We start from the raw sequence: 17,273 nt of genomic DNA, 5'->3' as shown, positions 1-17,273 counted from the left end.
TTCTGATCCCCCAGTTCTTTACTGCAGGGAGGTGGTACTTGGGGCATAAGTTCCAATGAATCCTTTGGGCCACACAGTTGTGCCTCTGTTGGTAGTCTGTCTGTGCGATTTTCTTGCAGCAGCTGAGGATATGATCAATGGTTTCATCGGTTTCCTTGCAGAGTCTGCATTTTGGATCAACAGCTGATTTTTTGATCTTGGCCTCGATTGCATTTGTCCTGATGGCTTGCTCCTGGGCTGCAAGGATCAGGCCTTCTGTCTCCTTCTTCAGGGTCCCATTCGTGAGCCAGAGCCAGGTCTTCTCCTTATCAGCTTTTCCTTCAATATTATTATTATTATTATTATTGTATGACACAGCAAACATGATAGATATGCTGGATTTCGTTTCACAAAATCACTAGTCAGACATTTCCCAAGTGTCTAGGACTGTGTGATGTATTTTCGGATGATGCACGCAGATCCCAGTAGGGTGGCCTTTTGTAGTTGGCAGATAGTAATTTTGTCAATGTCTATTGTTTCCAAATGTTTCAGTCACCACTTACGTTTGATGGTCTATATCAATCTTATCCATGCTCTGAGTTTGGGAAGTGCATTTCTGACCAGTGTCATTTAGCAAACCACCGTGAATGAAATACTGGGACATGTGATGGGAGAGAGACGTTTTCGTTTCAAATGGGCAACTTTTGAAACTATTGGAAATCTCTATAAAAGAGAAACCACCATCAGTGGGGTCTGCCAACTTGCAACTGGGTCTTTATGTTTGGAAAAATATAAAGTTGAAACAAATCTTAACATGATTTAGGTTAATTTAGTGTATGGATGGCCATCTGTTGGGAGTGCTCTGTGTGTGTTTCTGCATGGCAGGGGGTTGGAGTGGATGGCCTTTGGTGCCACTTCCAATGCTTATGATTCTGTGATTCTAATGTGTGGCTACTGGATGGCATATGTTCTGTATCAGAAACTAGAGTTGATGTGGTCTATCCAATGCAATTTTCTGAATCAGCATCCCAAATAACCAAACTGAATCTAAAGTTGACCAAAAACTGATTCGTAACCCCTTTGATACTAATGTTGGAAAGTGATCCCTATTCAAGTGGTCCCTGGTCAAGTCCCTGGTCAACTGATCCCTGGTCAAAAAAAGATTGGGAACCATTGATCTACAGCGTAAATGCACTCTCAGTTCACCTCCCTTCTCGTGGAAGGATCCATGGCTAAAGCGGATTCAGATTTGTTGGTCCTTGAACAACACCTTTAGTGAAATGTTCTTATATGCAGAGAGTTAAAATGTGTGGAAAACGTTACGCTGTGGAAAATTAACATTCTCCCTTTGCTTTTCTGGGAGGGAAACTGGAGCGTTTTCCAGAAACATTGAAAAATATGTGACACTCATTGCAGATGGAGTCATTTTTATTTACTGAAGGAATTTAGATTGTACTGTATAAAATTTTTATGAGCATAAAATTGTCAAGGCCTGGGCTGTGGCGCAAGCTGGTGAGCAGCCAGCTGAGACCAATCACTCTGACCAAGAGGTCATGAGTTCGAGGCCAGCTCGGAGCCTGCACTTGTCTTGTCTTTGTTCTATGTCAAGGCATTGAATGTTTGCCTATATGTGTAATGTGATCTGCCCTGAGTCCCCTTCGGGGTGAGAAGGGTGGAATATAAATGCTGCAAATAAATAAATAAATAAATAAATAAATAAGTTTGATATGTTGGAATGTGTCCAGAGGAGGGCGACTAAAATGATTAATGGTCTGGAGAACAAACTCTATGAGGAGCGGCTTAAAGAGCTGGGGATGTTTAGCCTGCAGAAGAGAAGGCTGAGAGGAGACATGATCAGGGCCATGTATAAATATGTGAGGGGAAGTCATAGGGAGGAGGGAGCAAACTTGTTTTCTGATGCCCTGGAGACAAGGACGTGGAACAATGGCTTCAAACTACAGGAAAGGAGATTCCACCTGAACATCAGGAAGAACTTCCCCATTGTGAGCTGTTTAGCAGTGGAACTCTCTGCCCCGGAGTGTGGTGGAGGCTCCTTCTTTGGAGGCTTTTAAACAGAGGCTGGATGGCCATCTGCTGGGGGTGCTTTGAATGAGATTTTCCTGCTTCTTGGCCGAATGGGCTTGGATGGGATGGCCCATGAGGTCTCTTCTACCTCTATGATTCTATTATTTTGTTACATATGGAGCTACAATGTAGCATGGTTTTGCTCTTAGTGAAGAGCAAGAGAAAAGTAATAAGAACAGAAGGAACCATCAGGGGGTGCTGTGGTTTTAGATATGGCTAGGCGTTAAGGGTTTTAACTGTTTATTTTGAATACCATTAATATTAAATTTCATGTTTGTACCTTAAGGAAGTTTTAAATTGTATTGATTATACCATAAGCCGCTTTGAGTCTCTTTTTTGAAGTGAAAAACTAGGTTTATTTATTTATTTATTTATTTAATACATTTATATCCCGCCCTTCTCACCCTGAAGGTGACTTAGAGCGGCTTACAAATTAAATTTACATACAATATCATATTATTAGCATAGCACAATACTGGCAATAAATTACCATATTGTACTATATCTATATATTGTAATATTATTAATAATATTACATGTAATATATAATTTATAATTAATATTATTATATTGTATTAATAGTATTATATTGTATTATAAAATAATATTATTAATATGTGCATATACAATATATTATTATATTATATATTATTGTAAATTATATTATATATGTATATATTCATGTGTGTGTGTGTGTGTGTGTGTATGTGTATACACACACACACATATATATATACAAACACACACACACACACACACAAAGGTTATAAAGAAAAATAAAATAATGTGTTGTTGAAGGCTTTCATGGCCGGAATCACCAGGTTGCTGTGAGTTTCCGGGGCTGTATGGCCATGTTCCAGAAGCATTCTCTCCTGGCCTTTCACCTCCATCTATGGTAGGCATCCTCAGAGGTTGAGAGGTCTATTATAAACTAGGCAAGTGGGGTTTATATATCTGGAATACTCAGGATGGGAGAAAGAACCCTTGTCTGCTTTGAGGTAGGTGTGAATGTTGCAATTGGCCATCTTGATTAGCACTGAATGCCCTTGCAGCTTCAAAGCCTGGCTGCTTCCTCCCAACAAAGGATTCCCCCAGGCAGGAAGCAGCCAGGCCTTGAAGCTGCAAGGCCATTCAATGCTAATCAAGGAGGCCTCAAACAGACAAGAATTTTTTCTCTCACCCTATTCCACAGATATATAAACTCCATTTGCCTAGTTTCCAACAGACCTCACAACCTCTGAGGATGCCTGCCATAGATGTGGGCGAAACATCAGGAGAGAATGCTTCTGGGACATGACCATACAGCCTGGAAAATTCACAGCAACTCATTAAAATAATGTATTTATCGTGTCAGAAGCGAACCGAGGGTACAAGTTGTAATATATTTGCAAACGCAAACAAAGTTTTAAAAAAACTTGGCATGATACTAAATGTCCATTTACCAGAAGCCGGACACCTGGAGTGCCTCTGGTGTTGTTGTCAGAAGGTCCTCCACTGTGCACGTGGCAGGGCTCAGTCTGTGGTTTGCTCTTCTCCACACTTGCATGTTGTGGACTCCACTTTGTGGCCCCATTTCTTGAGGTTGGCTCTGCATGTCGTGGTGCCAGAGCAGTCTGTTCGGCGCCTTCCAAGTCTCCCAGTCTTCTGTGTGCCCAGGAGGGAGTCTCTCATTCAGTATCAGCCATGGGTTGAGATTCCGGGTTTTAGCTTATTGCAGTTTATTTGCTACTCAATGCTATTCAAGCTTGCTAAATGCAATATTCACACTTGCTTTACACAGTAAAGGGTTCAATGTATTGTCGAAGGCTTTCATGGTCGGGATCACAGGGTTGTTGTGTGTTTTCTGGGCTGTATGGCCATATTCTCCTGACGTTTCGCCTACATCTATGGCAGGCATCCTCACAACCTCTGAGGATGCCTGCCATAGATGTGGGCGAAACGTCAGGAGAGAATACTTCTGGAACATGGCCATACAGCCCAGAAAACATACAACAACCCAGGAAAGGGTTCTTTCTCCCACCCTGGACATTCCATAGATAGATAGATAGATAGATAGATAGATAGATAGATAGATAGATAGATAGATAGATAGATAGATAGACAGACTGATACACTCTCCACTTGCCGCATCTCCAACAGACCTCTGAAGATGTCAGCCACAGATGCAGGCAAAACAACAGGAGATAATGCTACTGGGACATGATCATACAGTCCAAAAACCTCACAGCAACCCAAAAATGAAGATGTTCCAAAAAAACAATTGATTGGTATGGTGAAGTGTAAATTTTGGTTTACAGTTGTTATATTTAATTATAGGTATATGTTTGGAATGGGTAAGTATTAGAGTTATCAATGCGTGGGGGATGGTAGCCAGCTCAGCATTCTGAGGCAGGTTGCCAAAGAAACGTAGGCGAAGCCAACTGCCGTTTGGTAAGAGAAAGCAGATTTTGAAAAGAGAGTCAGTCTGTGATCAGGGAATCACAGGGAAGACTGGTTCTAAGGTAGTGAGAACCAGGAAAGTTCAGATCTCTAGTTTGAGTCGTTTTAAATAGGTCAAGTGACTTATTTGAGTTAGTAGTGGAGTCTGAGTGATAAAGGGAAAGAAATCCCAGTTGGATCTGTAGTGATCTGTTGAATTAAGAACATCATTTGGAAAAAAAAAGTTTAAACTGCTCAAGGGAAGAAATAATCCTTTTGAGAGTTGTATCATCACATGTTATCATTGTAACTGTTGAAGAAGTATACCTCTAAGTGAGAAGCAACACTGAAACTGCTAAGCTTATGTACCTGAATAAACTTTTTACTGTTTTTCAGTATCCAAGCCTCTGTTACATACATTCTAAGCCAAGTTACGCTACCCTTTAAAGTAATAGTAAACATCTCCCTGCGTCTTTGGTGGTTGCATCGCCCCAATCGGTCTGCTCAATGTCGATACCAGGAATAGTTACAGAACACAATAGTTACAGAACACAGAATTCATCCACTAGCCTATAGGTATCTAGAAAAGTACTCGAGTATAAGCCAACCCGAATAGAAGCCGAGGCACCTAATTTTACCACAAAACTGGGGAAACTTATTGACTCGAGTATAAGACGAGGGTGGGAAATGCAGCTATGGATCAATTTCAAAAATAAAATAGATATTAATAAAATTGCATTATTTGAGGCATCAGTAGGTTAAATGTTTTTGAATATTTATATAAAACTGTAATTTAAAATAATAAGACTTTAATAAATATATTTATTAAATTTTAAATTTGAATTAAATTTATTTTTTATTATCTTAAATTTATTATTTAAGATAATAAGACTTTAATAAACTTGACTTTAATAATGTCCAACTCTGAATACCTATATATTCAAGTATAAGCTGATCTGAATAGAAGCCAGCCAGGACCCTCACTCGAGTATAAGCTGAGGGGAGCTTTTTCAGCCCTTAAAAAGGGCTGAAAAACTAGGCTTATACTCGAGTATGTATAGTATGTTCTGAAGCAGTTCCTGAAAAGCAAGTGATGTGATGCTGGGATTGTGTCTCTCCTTTTTTCCCTATTTCCTCATGAATGAATGACAAGCCTTAGAGATCAGAATGGAAATCCCGATCCTTTTCCCCAACCTTCATGGGGAGCTGAAGGACGTTCTGCTGAAATAAAGTAAATGACATTCAGACAAAAAGAGAGTGGTTGCACTTGTTTCTTGCTTTAGATTTACTCACCCAACAAGTTTTGAGATTTACAATGAGGAACAATAACAGAGTGAGAATGATGTGTCCTATTTCAAAGATTAGTACCTGGAGGGGAGAACAGTCCATTCCTTGTTCCTTGTTTGTTCTTACTCTTGGCCAGAGACTATTAAGATTTCCAAGTTAGGTCTTCACCTGACCTGACCATACCAACACAACAACATTGAAGCCAGTTCTATTCCACACATTGCCTTCTCTAATAATGCTGGTAAAATGTGGGCTAAACCGGTGGTTCTCAACCTGAGGTCCCCAGGTGTTTTGGCCGAGAACTCCCAGAAATCCCAGCCAGTTTACCAGCTGTTAGGATTTCTGGCCAAAAACATCTGGGGAGCCCAGGTTGAGAACCACTGGGCTAAACAATGCTATGGTTAGATGAATTTGTAGCAGTGCAATGCTTTACAAAGAATGCTGACCAATGGTGGTTCATCTTTCTGAGGAAAAGTGACAAGTCGAGTGCTACAGGGCTGCAGTGGTGCAATGGGTTTAACCCTTGTACTGCTGAACTGCTGGCCTGAAAGCTGGAAGTTCAAATTTGTGAGACGGGGTGAGCCCTTGTTCCTATCAACATAGCAGTTCGAAAACATGCAAATGTGAGTAGTTAAATAGGTACCACTTCAGCGGGAAAAAGCAGAGACTTCCAAACAATCTTGCCTGCCACATGACCAGGAGGTGACAATACAGGCTCCTCATCTTGAAAATGGAGAAAAGCACCTTCCAGAGCCAGATAAGCACTGCTTCCAGAAGCCAGAAATGAATGGAGAAGACTTGCCTTTGTTTGTGTGTCTCATGATTGTAAGAGGCACTGAATGTTTGCCTAGGTATGTAAATGCTCTAATGAGCTCTGAGTCCCATAGGGGAGAAGGGTAGAATATAAATAAAGTGAATTATTATTATTATTTGAAACACAACAAGATGAGTCCACAGCAGACACTCTGCTGGCTGTTGTACTGGATCACACGCCAGACACTTCCCAAGTGTCTAGGACTGTGTGATGTATCGGCGAATAATGCATGCAGATCCCAGTAAGGTGGCCTTCTGCAGCTGGCAGGTGGTGATTTTGTCAGTGCCGATTGTGTTCAAATGCAGGCCAAGGTCTTTAGGCACTGCACCCAGTGGGCCCATCACCACTGGGATTATCTTGACTGGCTTGTGCCAGTCTTTGTAATTCGATCTTTAAATCCTCATATCGTGCCAGCTTTTCTAGTTGTTTCTCTTCAATCCTGCTGTCACCTGGGATTGCATGAATTTATTATTATTATTATTACATGTGAGATGAAAATTGAGAAGTGCTATTACAACCATTTTAAAATATTCAAAGGACTGCTGTGTAGAACAGAGCTTCTTAAATGTTTTTCACTTGTAACACCTTTCATTCAAGAAGTTTTAAAGTAAAATGAGCATAAAAATCAAACTTTAAGAAAATAGCATTTGCAAGGCTTGCTCAAGAGGCCGATTTTCCTTTTTTTGTGGGGTTCAGCTGGAGCATTTTCTGCAGAGTCCCCCATAAACAACATACATTGTTGCTCACAGATTTATGTAAATGGGTGGCATTCAGAAACCTTTTACTGTTGGCAAATTTTCCAGGACTCCAACACTGAGCTAGAGTGACTCCGTTTGGGATTGGGACCCACAATTTAAGAAACAGCGGTGTAGAAGATGGCGCAATTGTTTCCAAGATTTGAACAATCATCTGAAAAAACATTGCCACTCAATATTAGGCTGAAGTTCCAAATAGTATATGTTTCCCAAGCAGTGCTTCACTGGATTTTAAAATGAATTTTGTTGGATAACTCTGAGGGAGGAGCCCCCAGTGGCACAGCATGTTAAAGCACTGAGCTACTGAACTTGCAGACCGAAAGGTCATAGGTCTGAATTTGGGGAGTGGAGTGAGCACCCGCTGTTAGCCCCAGCTTCTGCCAACCTAGCAGTTCGAAAACACGCAAATGAGAGTAAATCAATAGGGACCGCTCTGGCGGGAAGGTAACAGCGCTCCATGCAGTCATGCCGGCTAAATGATCTTGGAGGTGTCTATGAACAACGCCGGCTCTTCAGCTTAGAAATGGATATGACTGGACTTAATGTCAGGGGAAAACCTTTACCTTTACTCTGAGGGATGCTTTGCTTGCACACGCCAACACTGGTAGGAAGTTTCACTGCAAAAACCACAGGATCATTTCACACATTATAAGCCCACCATTCCTGTGTGTAGCCGTAGATGACGGACAAGAGAGGACCGGAAAGTAAAACCTTTCCCACACTCCTGGCATTTGTGTGGTTTCTCTCCGGTGTGGATTCTTTGGTGACTCACAAGGTTCGATTTCCGGGAAAAACACCTCCCGCAGTCCTGACATTTGTGCGGCTTCTCTCCTCGGTGGAGTCTCAGGTGACTCAGAAGAGAGGAGCTGCATGTGAAGCAAGTACCACATTCTTGGCATTGATACGGCTTCTCTCCGGTGTGGATTCTTTGGTGCACCCCGAGGCTTGACTTCCGAGCAAAATATTTCCCGCACTCCTGGCACTTGTATAGTTTCTCTCCGGTGTGGACTCTCAGGTGCTTCACGAGGTCTGAGTTCTGAGTGAAGCATTTCCCACATTCCCGGCACTTGTACGGCGTCTCTCCCGTGTGCACTCGATGATGGTTCACCAGAGTCGACTTCCTGGAAAAGCTTTTTGAACACTCCTGGCACTTGTATGGCTTCTCCCCTGTGTGGAATCTTTGGTGACTCAAAAGGCTCGAATTGAAAAGAAAACATTTCCCACACACTTTGCACTTGTGCAGTTTCTCTCCAGTGTGGACTCTCTGGTGCACCACTAAGTTGGAATTCGTAGTAAAACATTTCCCACACTCTTGACATTTGTGCGGTTTCTCTCCCGTGTGGAACCTCTGGTGCACCAGAAGGCTCGAACTGCAAAAGAAACATTTGCCGCACTCCTGGCATTTGTACGGTTTCTCTCCCGCGTGAAACCTCCTGTGGCGCACAAGCTGCGTGTTGTGAGCAAAGCTCTTCCTGCACTCGTGGCATTGGTATGGCTTCTTCCCTGTGTGGACTCTCTGGTGGCTCAGGAGGTTTGAACTGCAAGTAAAACATTTCTGGCATTTCGGGCACTGGTATGGTTTCTCACCGGTGTGGAACCTCTTATGCATCACAAGGGAGGAACTGAAAGAGAAACGTCTCCCACACTCCTGGCATTTGTACGGTTTCTCTCCTGTGTGGACTCTTTTATGCCGCACTAGATCCGACTTCCAAGCAAACCATTTCCCACACTCCTGGCATCGGTGTGGCTTCTTTCCTGGATGAACCCGTTCACGGTTCATGTGGTGGGAAGCGTATTCGAAACGTTTCACGGAGACATCGCATCGCAGACCTTTCTGTGCAAGACGGTCCCTCTTGTGAAGCACAAGTCCCATCTTCTGAGCAAAACATTTCCCACAAACAATGCATCTGTAGAGCTTCTCTCTGGGACAATCTTTCTCTTCGCTGTGATATTTGGCTAGAACCAGCTTGTGTCTGAAACACTTCTCATTGGTGACGCATATGTTAGCTTTGGTCCAATTACCTGTTGGAAAGAGAAAGACAAGAGAAAGAAGAGATTGATTCCCAATGGTGAAAGCCAAGGAATTTCAGGTTGTGGAAAAGGGAATAAATGAAACGAGGAACCTCAAGGGAATAGGAGAGACAGTGTATGCCTTTTACTACCCATATGGAGGGCTTCCTATTCTCCATGGTACTTCAACAACAGCTTTGACATCTTTACACTCCTTTATCAACAGCTGGTTAAACTGCTGAACTTGCTGGCTGAAAGGTTGGCAGTTCGAATCCAGGGATCAAAGTGAGCTCCCGCTGTTAGCTCCAGCTTCTGCCAACCTAGCAGTTCGAAAACATGCAAATGTGAGTAGATCAATAGGTACCGCTCCGGCAGGAAGGTAACAGCGTTCCATGCAGTCATGCTGGCCACATGACCTTGGAGGTGTCTACGGACAACGCCGGCTCTTCGGCTTAGAAATGGAGATGAGCACCAACCCCCAGAGTCGGACACGACTAGACTTAATGTCGGGGAAAACCTTTACTTTTACTATCAACAACTTTGACATCCATGCACTGCTTTATCATGCTATTCACTTTAGGTTTATTTAGACATGACAGTAATGTTATTCTTGTGCTGTACCTCTCATATGGTTGCACGGAATAATATGGTTGCATCAACATTTCAATATATGTGAGCAATTCCTGCAATTTCATACACTGATTTCTGGAAGACTACAGAGTCTGTTGTGAGAGCAGATTAAAACAGCTCAAGGGCAACCAAGGAAGTATCAAAAGAAATCTGAGAGAAAATTATCTCTGCTTGGCTTGGCTTGCTGGTTGCCTTGCCTTTTGCCTTGCTGCTTCCTTGTCTTGCTGGTGAGGGTACTGTGCAAAGCTTTGGGTTTTCTTTTTTGTCTGGCTGCTTGACATATTTTTAATTTTTTTTTCTTTGAAGGGAAGGGGCTGAGATTTTTGAAGTGGTAGGGGTGGGTTTTGCTGGAGAGTGTGTGGGGGGCTTTTATTATTAATTCTTATTGTACAACCCCCTTCTTCCTCCTTCCTGGTTTTTTTTTTTTTAAAAGAAAAGCATTCAGATAGGAAGAGATTATTAACTTCCCAAGACAGTTTGCAGCAACATGTGTTGATGACCACTCCAGCACTACTACCTCTGTGCTCGACAACTTCATGTGATTCGTGGCTCGTGGCCATCCGGTCACAGGCACGAAGCCATTCATCAACACCAGTAGAGGAACACAGTTCCCGGCGTTCTTTAAGAGCGGGAATGCAGCATCTCCCTTTGAGGAGGCATATGGAAATGGGCCCGGAGCGAATGGAGGAGATTCACCTCGCCAACAGAAAATACCACCCATCTGCTAGGCAAGGTAGTGTGAACCCGACTTAATCATGTGTCGCAGGAAGCTACTCCAAATTCCCATACTCAGAAGAATTTGGATCACAAGAAGGAATGGGAAGGATACGGAATCGTGGAGAAAGGGCCACGCTGAGACGCCCCATAAGTCTCTCCAAGACACACTCTGCAAGAAGCAACTCCACATTCCCAGAGTCATAAGAGCACACACACTAGTCCCTGGTGGCGACAAGGAAAAGGGGTATGAGAATACCTGGGATACAACAAATCAAACGAGAACAGTAAAGAAAATGATGAAAGTCCCCCTGACTGGATGATGAATGGGCGGATGGACAGAGGCGGACCAGGGGACAGAGAAAGAATAAACGCCCCAAAAGGTGCTTCGAGACCAGACACCGGTGGAGGAATACAATTCCTAGCCTTCTTTAAGAGAGGGAATGCATCTCCCTTTGAGGAGGGGTATGGCAGAGATGGCATGGTTTACTGATTTGTACTGTAATATAATAATAATAATAATAATAATAATAATAATAATAATAATAATAATAATAATAATGCTGATAAGGAGAAGACCTGGCTATGGCTCATGAATGGGACCCTGAAGGAGACAGAAGGCCTGATCCTTGCAGCCCAGGAGCAAGCCATCAGAACAAAGGCAATTAAGGCCAAGATCGAAAAATCAGCTGATGACCCAAAATGCAGACTGTGCAAGGAAGCTGACGAAACCATTGATCATATCCTCAGCTGCTGTAAGAAAATTGCACAGACTGACTACAAACAGAGGCACAACTATGTGGCCCAAATGATTCATTGGAACTTATGCCTCAAGTACCACCTCCCTGCAGTAAAGAACTGGTGGGATCACAAACCTGCAAAGGTAATGGAAAATGAGCATGCAAAGATACTGTGGGACTTCCGAATTCAGACTGACAAAGTTCTGGAACACAACACACCAGACATCACAGTTGTGGAAAAGAAAAAGGGTTGGATTATTGATGTCGCCATGCTAGGTGACAGTTGAATTGATGAAAAGCAACAGGAAAAACTCAGCTGCTATCAGGACCTCAAGACTGAACTTCAAAGACTGGCAGAAACCAGTACAGGTGGTCCTGGTGGTGATGGGCACATTGGGTGCCGTGCCAAAAGATCTCAGCCGGCATTTGGAAACAATAGACATTGACAAAATTACGATCTGCCAACTGCAAAAGGACACCCTACTGGGACCTGCGCACATCATCCGAAAATACATCACACAGTCCTAAACGCTTGGGAAGTGTTCGACTTGTGATTTTGTGATATGAAATCCAGCATATCTATCTTGTTTGCTGTGTCATAAAATAATAATAATAATAATAATAATAATAATAATAATAATAATAATAATAAAACTTTATTTCTAGACCGCCCTCTCTCCCTAGAGGGACTCAGGGCAGTTAACATACATATAAACGGCAAACATTCAATGCCACAATTTCTTCATTAATATCAAAAATATAAAATGACAATAACATACAGAGGTGCAAAAAGGAAAACTGACAAATAGGCAAAGTTACAAAACTTTACTTTGCGAGAACAACAAAATAACAGTGCAAATTGGCAGTGAGGTAGTTAAAACGTTACATACATAATAGGATTTGCACATTGGATCCCTGTTTTAACAGGGGTTGGAATCTGCTCCGATGGCAAAAGAGGAGGTTGGCCAAGAAACGAACTAACTGGAAGAAAAATTTGGATAGTCCAGGAGAGGAAGACTGACTTGGAGGAATAACAGCTTCTCAAGAGATTTGGGGTGCAGCTGGCTGCGTGGTGGAGTCCCTACTTCTCCAGCCATGCTGAACCTTTCGCTTGGTAGGTAGGCAGCTGAGGTACTTCCTGGCCACAATGGCCAGATCTGGCCACCTCTGTTTTCGGGACGCCCAGTAGGACAATGGGTCACAGGAGATATCCAGGTATTGTTGAATGCAAGCCAGTGTCCGGTCTGTCCGTTGCTTGCCACTGCTCCTGCCCACAGGCCCAAATGTCATGGCAAGCACCCTGGCATACAAAGCCGTCTTCAGAGGTGCTGTGGTGTCGGCCTCCATGGCCGCAATGCCGGTGCTGGTGTTTGGAGTTGGAGAAACAGAGAGGGGCTGTGTTCCTAGCACAAGCTAGCGACAATTGTGCTGCAGCCGCTCCCTTCTCCCATCTCACGGTCTGCAGTTGGTGAGCCTCCATCACAGCAGCCAAGAGTTTGCTCTTCCAGTCTTCCGCATTGTCCCAGTTGCAGAATCCTGCTTTCAGCTGTGGATTGCACACGGTGGCCAACCTGTGCTCCGTACTGTTCAAGGCATTTTGATGGCAGAATCATATAGACAGTTCACCATCTCCCTGACCTGGTGGGTCAGATGTTGGGCCCATGCAGAAACGGCCACTCTCTGCTGCTGGCTTTGAGGGCCTTCCCCCCCCCCCCCAGCTCTTTCAGGTGTTTCTTTAACCCAACCACAAGAGGAACCACTTGGCTCAGCGGGGCTGCTTCCACACAAACAGCTCCAGTAGCCTCCAGGAAGGGATGGAGCCCCGAGACAAGCTGAGCCATGATGTCCCACTTTGTCACCTGGCACATCTCGTGGAGGGTAAAAAGTAAAGATTTCCCCTGACGTTAAGTCCAGACATGTCTGACTCTGGGGGTTGGTGCTCATCTCCATTTCTAAGCCGAAGAGCCGGCGTTGTCCGTAGACACCTCCAAGGTCATGTGGCCACTGGCATGACTGCATGGAGTGCCGTTACCTTCCCGCTGGAGCAGTACCTATTGATCTACTCACATTGGCATGTTTTCAAACTGCTAGGTTGGCAGGAGCTGGAGCCAACAGCGGGCGCTCATTCTGTTCCCGGGATTTGAACCTGTGACCTTTTTGTCTTGTAGTTCAGCAGCTCAGTGCTTTAACACACTTTGCCACTGGGGTTCCTTCTCGTGGAGGTTACTGTCCAGCAAAAGGGAGTGGATGACTTCCTGCTGCTCCACCAACCATTGCATTCAACGGGTGCTGACGTCCTGAAGGAGTTTGTGTTTGGGGACTCCCAGCTGTTTCTTCCTCAGGAGTCTTCCGCCATTGACGCTGCGGTGGAAGCAGCCCAATATTTTTCAACACTGCTCAATCAGCTGCCTGATCTGCACCATGTTTGCAGACAGCCTGTGAAGTATCTTTTGGTGCGGAGACAGGCACAGGCCATCATGCACCACGAAGTGGAGTTTGTGCGCCAGACATGACACTCCCGTCATCCTCATTTCTCAGACTGCCCGCACCATATCTGCCCTGGCATCAGACACTATAAAGCCAGGCCTGAGTGTTCTCCTTTTCTCCTCGGGGACCCAGGCCACTAGCATGTGCTGGATGGCGTCAGCAATCTTCATGGGAGTGTGGGCATATCAAATACTTTCATGTGGAGCATGGCCCAGCGATGGTCGAGCTCCACGTTTCCCTCTGTCTCCCATCAATGCCCAGTTAAGGAGAGGTAAGCGTAGACTCCCCGATGCAAGTCCACAAATTGGTGGCGAAGTAGAGGAAGATACTGGGGCTGGCGGCATCCAGTCTGCATGTAAGCAGATCCCTACATTTTTGGTACATTGATGGAACCATGGTGTGAGAGGGGATTTTGTAGTGGGGAGCCATGTGGGCAAAGGAGCCGCGAAACCCTTTTCTCTGCACCAAGTGGAAGGCCTCATCATCCAGGGCCATCAACTCCGCTATCCACAAGGTAATCTCTTCATCAGTGGGCGGCTACGGCCCTGTGGAAACCCTGCCCCTGAATGTGCCCCACTTTTTTAAAGTGGTCCGCCTCCTCCTCTTCTTAGTAACAACAACAGAGGAACTTGTTGTACTGCTGCCGCTGCCCATCTGTGTAGGGTGTTGCCGCCTCACGTGGTGCATCAAGCCGCTGGTGGTGAGGTGCTTGATGTCCCTACCCCGGCTGACTTTTGCATTACAGTGCCAGCAAATAGCAAACGTAGAATCGTTTGGATCAGTTTCAAAGTGATCCCATACGGAGGAACGGCGCCTCGTGGATGACTTAGAGGCAGAAACTGTCTGGGAGCCGGCAGTTGTAGATCGAGACGACGTCGCATGGGGGGAACTGGAAGGCATTTCCCCACCGACTGCATGTGTTGCCACCATCACCATCACCTGCTCCTCCAACACAACCGGAGCAAGCATCCCATCATCTTCCTCCTCCTCCCCCACTATCACTTTCTCCACCTCCAACTCTTCGTCTTCCTCCTCAAGCACCTCTCTCTCTTGCCCAGTGTTCCGGGATTGAGAATCATCTACACTGGGTCTCATGAAAATCCGTATTAACTCGGAGTTATCTGACGCGGGGAAAAGTTCTTCGCTGTCTTGCAAGGCATCCTGCGAAGGGCCGGAAAGAAGTAAACTTGGACTATCCAAATGTAAACTGGTTGTCCTCCGAACCTTTGGTGGAGTCATGGGTGCTGTAATTGGAATGATGATTCAGAATTACAACAACACCCAACGGTTTCAGCCTTTTGAATGCTTTTCTTTTTCGCAGTACTAAATCCCTATTTGAAGTGCTGCACTAGTGGTCCACACTTGGGCCAAGGCCTGTGTGCCCCCAAAAAGCCTGGGGAGAATAGCCAGATGGGGCCAATCCCCCTCTGAAAGAGCGGCACGTGACAGAAATCTAACACCAACCCAGAGGACAGGGGCTCATGTGCTATGGCGTGTGTCCTGTGCAGGGATGGATGAAGGAAAGGAGACTGTTTTTGAGGTAGCTGAATCTCTAGGGCTGAGTGGGGAAGAGGACACTGGCAGTCTACACCAAGGAGGAAAAAGGAATGGTAGATTCCCCAAGGGCCTATCCACATGAGCCCCCAAAAAGCTTGGGGAGAAAGGCCAGACGAAGCCAAACTCCCTCTAATAGGGCGGCATGTGGACGATAACAAAACAGTATGCCGTGGCGTGTGCAGGAAGGAAAAGGTAGTTTCCCCAAGGGCAACCCACTTGGCTTTTAAAAATATACTGAAGTAATATAATAATAACAGTATCCTATCTTTCCTATCTGTATTGTTGCGAAGGAAAGGGAGTCAGGACCAAGACAGGGAGAAGTGAACATTTATTATATACTGTACAGTGGTTGTCATCACAAACCAGCATAACCACTCCAGACAAACTGTGAATCCTATCAAGAACTTCTTGTTACTACCATTATTTCCATGGACAACAATCTATGGTATGTACATTTACCGATCCTGCATGTTCTGATGTTCTGTTCAGCGGGCATGCTTCCAAACAAAAACTTTGCTAGGTCTTACTTTTGGGGGAGGCCTTATATTTAGCAATTCAGCGAAACCTCTACTAGGTCTTATTTTCAGGGGATGTCGTATTTTCGGAGAAACAGGGTATAATGTTATTAAAGTATTTTTAAAGCAAGCTCTCACTCAGTCTCTCTGAAGCCAGCCAGCCAGCAGGCAACAGTTTGCTTTCCCTAATCCCCAGCAATGCTGTGCACTTTTGGGGATTACAATGAACCCCCCCCCCCCCAAAATTGCTTTCCAAAATGTTAAATAAAAATAAAACAGTAACACCCCAGGGAATGGAGGGGAGGGAGCAAGGCAGCCAGGCAGGAAGGGAAACAGAGAAGGGAAATGATGATAGAGGAGAACCCAATGAGAAAGAGGAAAACTTTTTAAATGAGGCAAGAGCACTTGCCCAGCGCTCACCAGCCAGTCCAACCCCCTCCCCCCAAAAAACCCCAAATCCCCCAGTAAAACCAGAGGCAAGAAGGCAATATGGCATAAAAGGCAAAGCCCTTAGCCCAAGCAAGCCAACAGCGGACGACACACACAGGCAGCAGCACAGCAGCAAAACCCTCCCTGAAGCAGCCCACAGCCCAGCGAGTCAGGCACAAATGGCTGTTTTGGGTGCAGTCCTCCCCTTATATATACACGCCCTGCTCTCCCTACTTTAGTGATTCCTTGGCCTCCAATTGCCCAAGGATCACCTCCTCCTCGCCTCCTTCTCTAATGCATGAGGAAGTGAATTGCAGCCATGGAGGCCATGTGGCAGAAAATGAACGCCAGCACGAATACTGTGCCGCTTTTATTTTTGTGTCTCCGGTCGTTATGTATGAACCTGTCGTGCTGTCGTTTCGTGTAAATGAACAGTCAACATGAAACAACAGCACAAATAAAACAAATGAAAAATTTTCGCATACACCTCTAATGCAGATGCCCTTATTGCAAAGCTGCAAAGGCTGGTATTCCCTTCCGCTGCAGCACCCAACGTCGTGCCTGACTTAAACTAGCAAAGCGGACTATGCAGTGACAGCTAGTGACTGATACAACCACTTGCCATGAAGGTTGACTAACCCTGCATCCTCAAACTTAAATATGACTGAATGCGGGACAAGAGTTTCAGGCCTAACAAGGCTTCGACGGGGTGGAGGAATAGGTCTTACCCACTGGATCCCCTGATTCCGTATCCAAGATTTCTGCTTCATCCAATTCCTTCAGATCTGGAGGCCATGGTTCTTCGCTCTGCTCCCCTTGAGAAGTCGGCTCAGGTTTTGGCACTGGAAGTCAA

At 44.8% G+C, this 17,273-nt stretch overlaps 1 protein-coding gene across 1 annotated transcript in view; it reads right to left on the bottom strand.

Annotated features, from left to right (window-relative positions):
- Positions 1–17,273, bottom strand: part of LOC100552945 (zinc finger protein 271-like) — a 42,350-nt gene that overhangs the window by 17,955 nt on the left and 7,122 nt on the right. Inside the window, exons 5-6 of the mRNA XM_062973525.1 lie at positions 17,149–17,262; positions 7,997–9,360 (exon numbers count right to left, since the gene is read on the bottom strand). Of these exons, the coding sequence (XP_062829595.1) occupies positions 7,997–9,360; positions 17,149–17,262 (1,478 nt within the window). The remainder of the gene's footprint in view (positions 1–7,996; positions 9,361–17,148; positions 17,263–17,273) is intronic.

This window comes from Anolis carolinensis, chromosome 2 (assembly GCF_035594765.1).
Source record: "Anolis carolinensis isolate JA03-04 chromosome 2, rAnoCar3.1.pri, whole genome shotgun sequence".
In the NCBI taxonomy this organism is placed as follows: Eukaryota; Metazoa; Chordata; class Lepidosauria; order Squamata; family Dactyloidae; genus Anolis; species Anolis carolinensis.
This window is presented reverse-complemented; position numbering and strand designations above follow the sequence as displayed.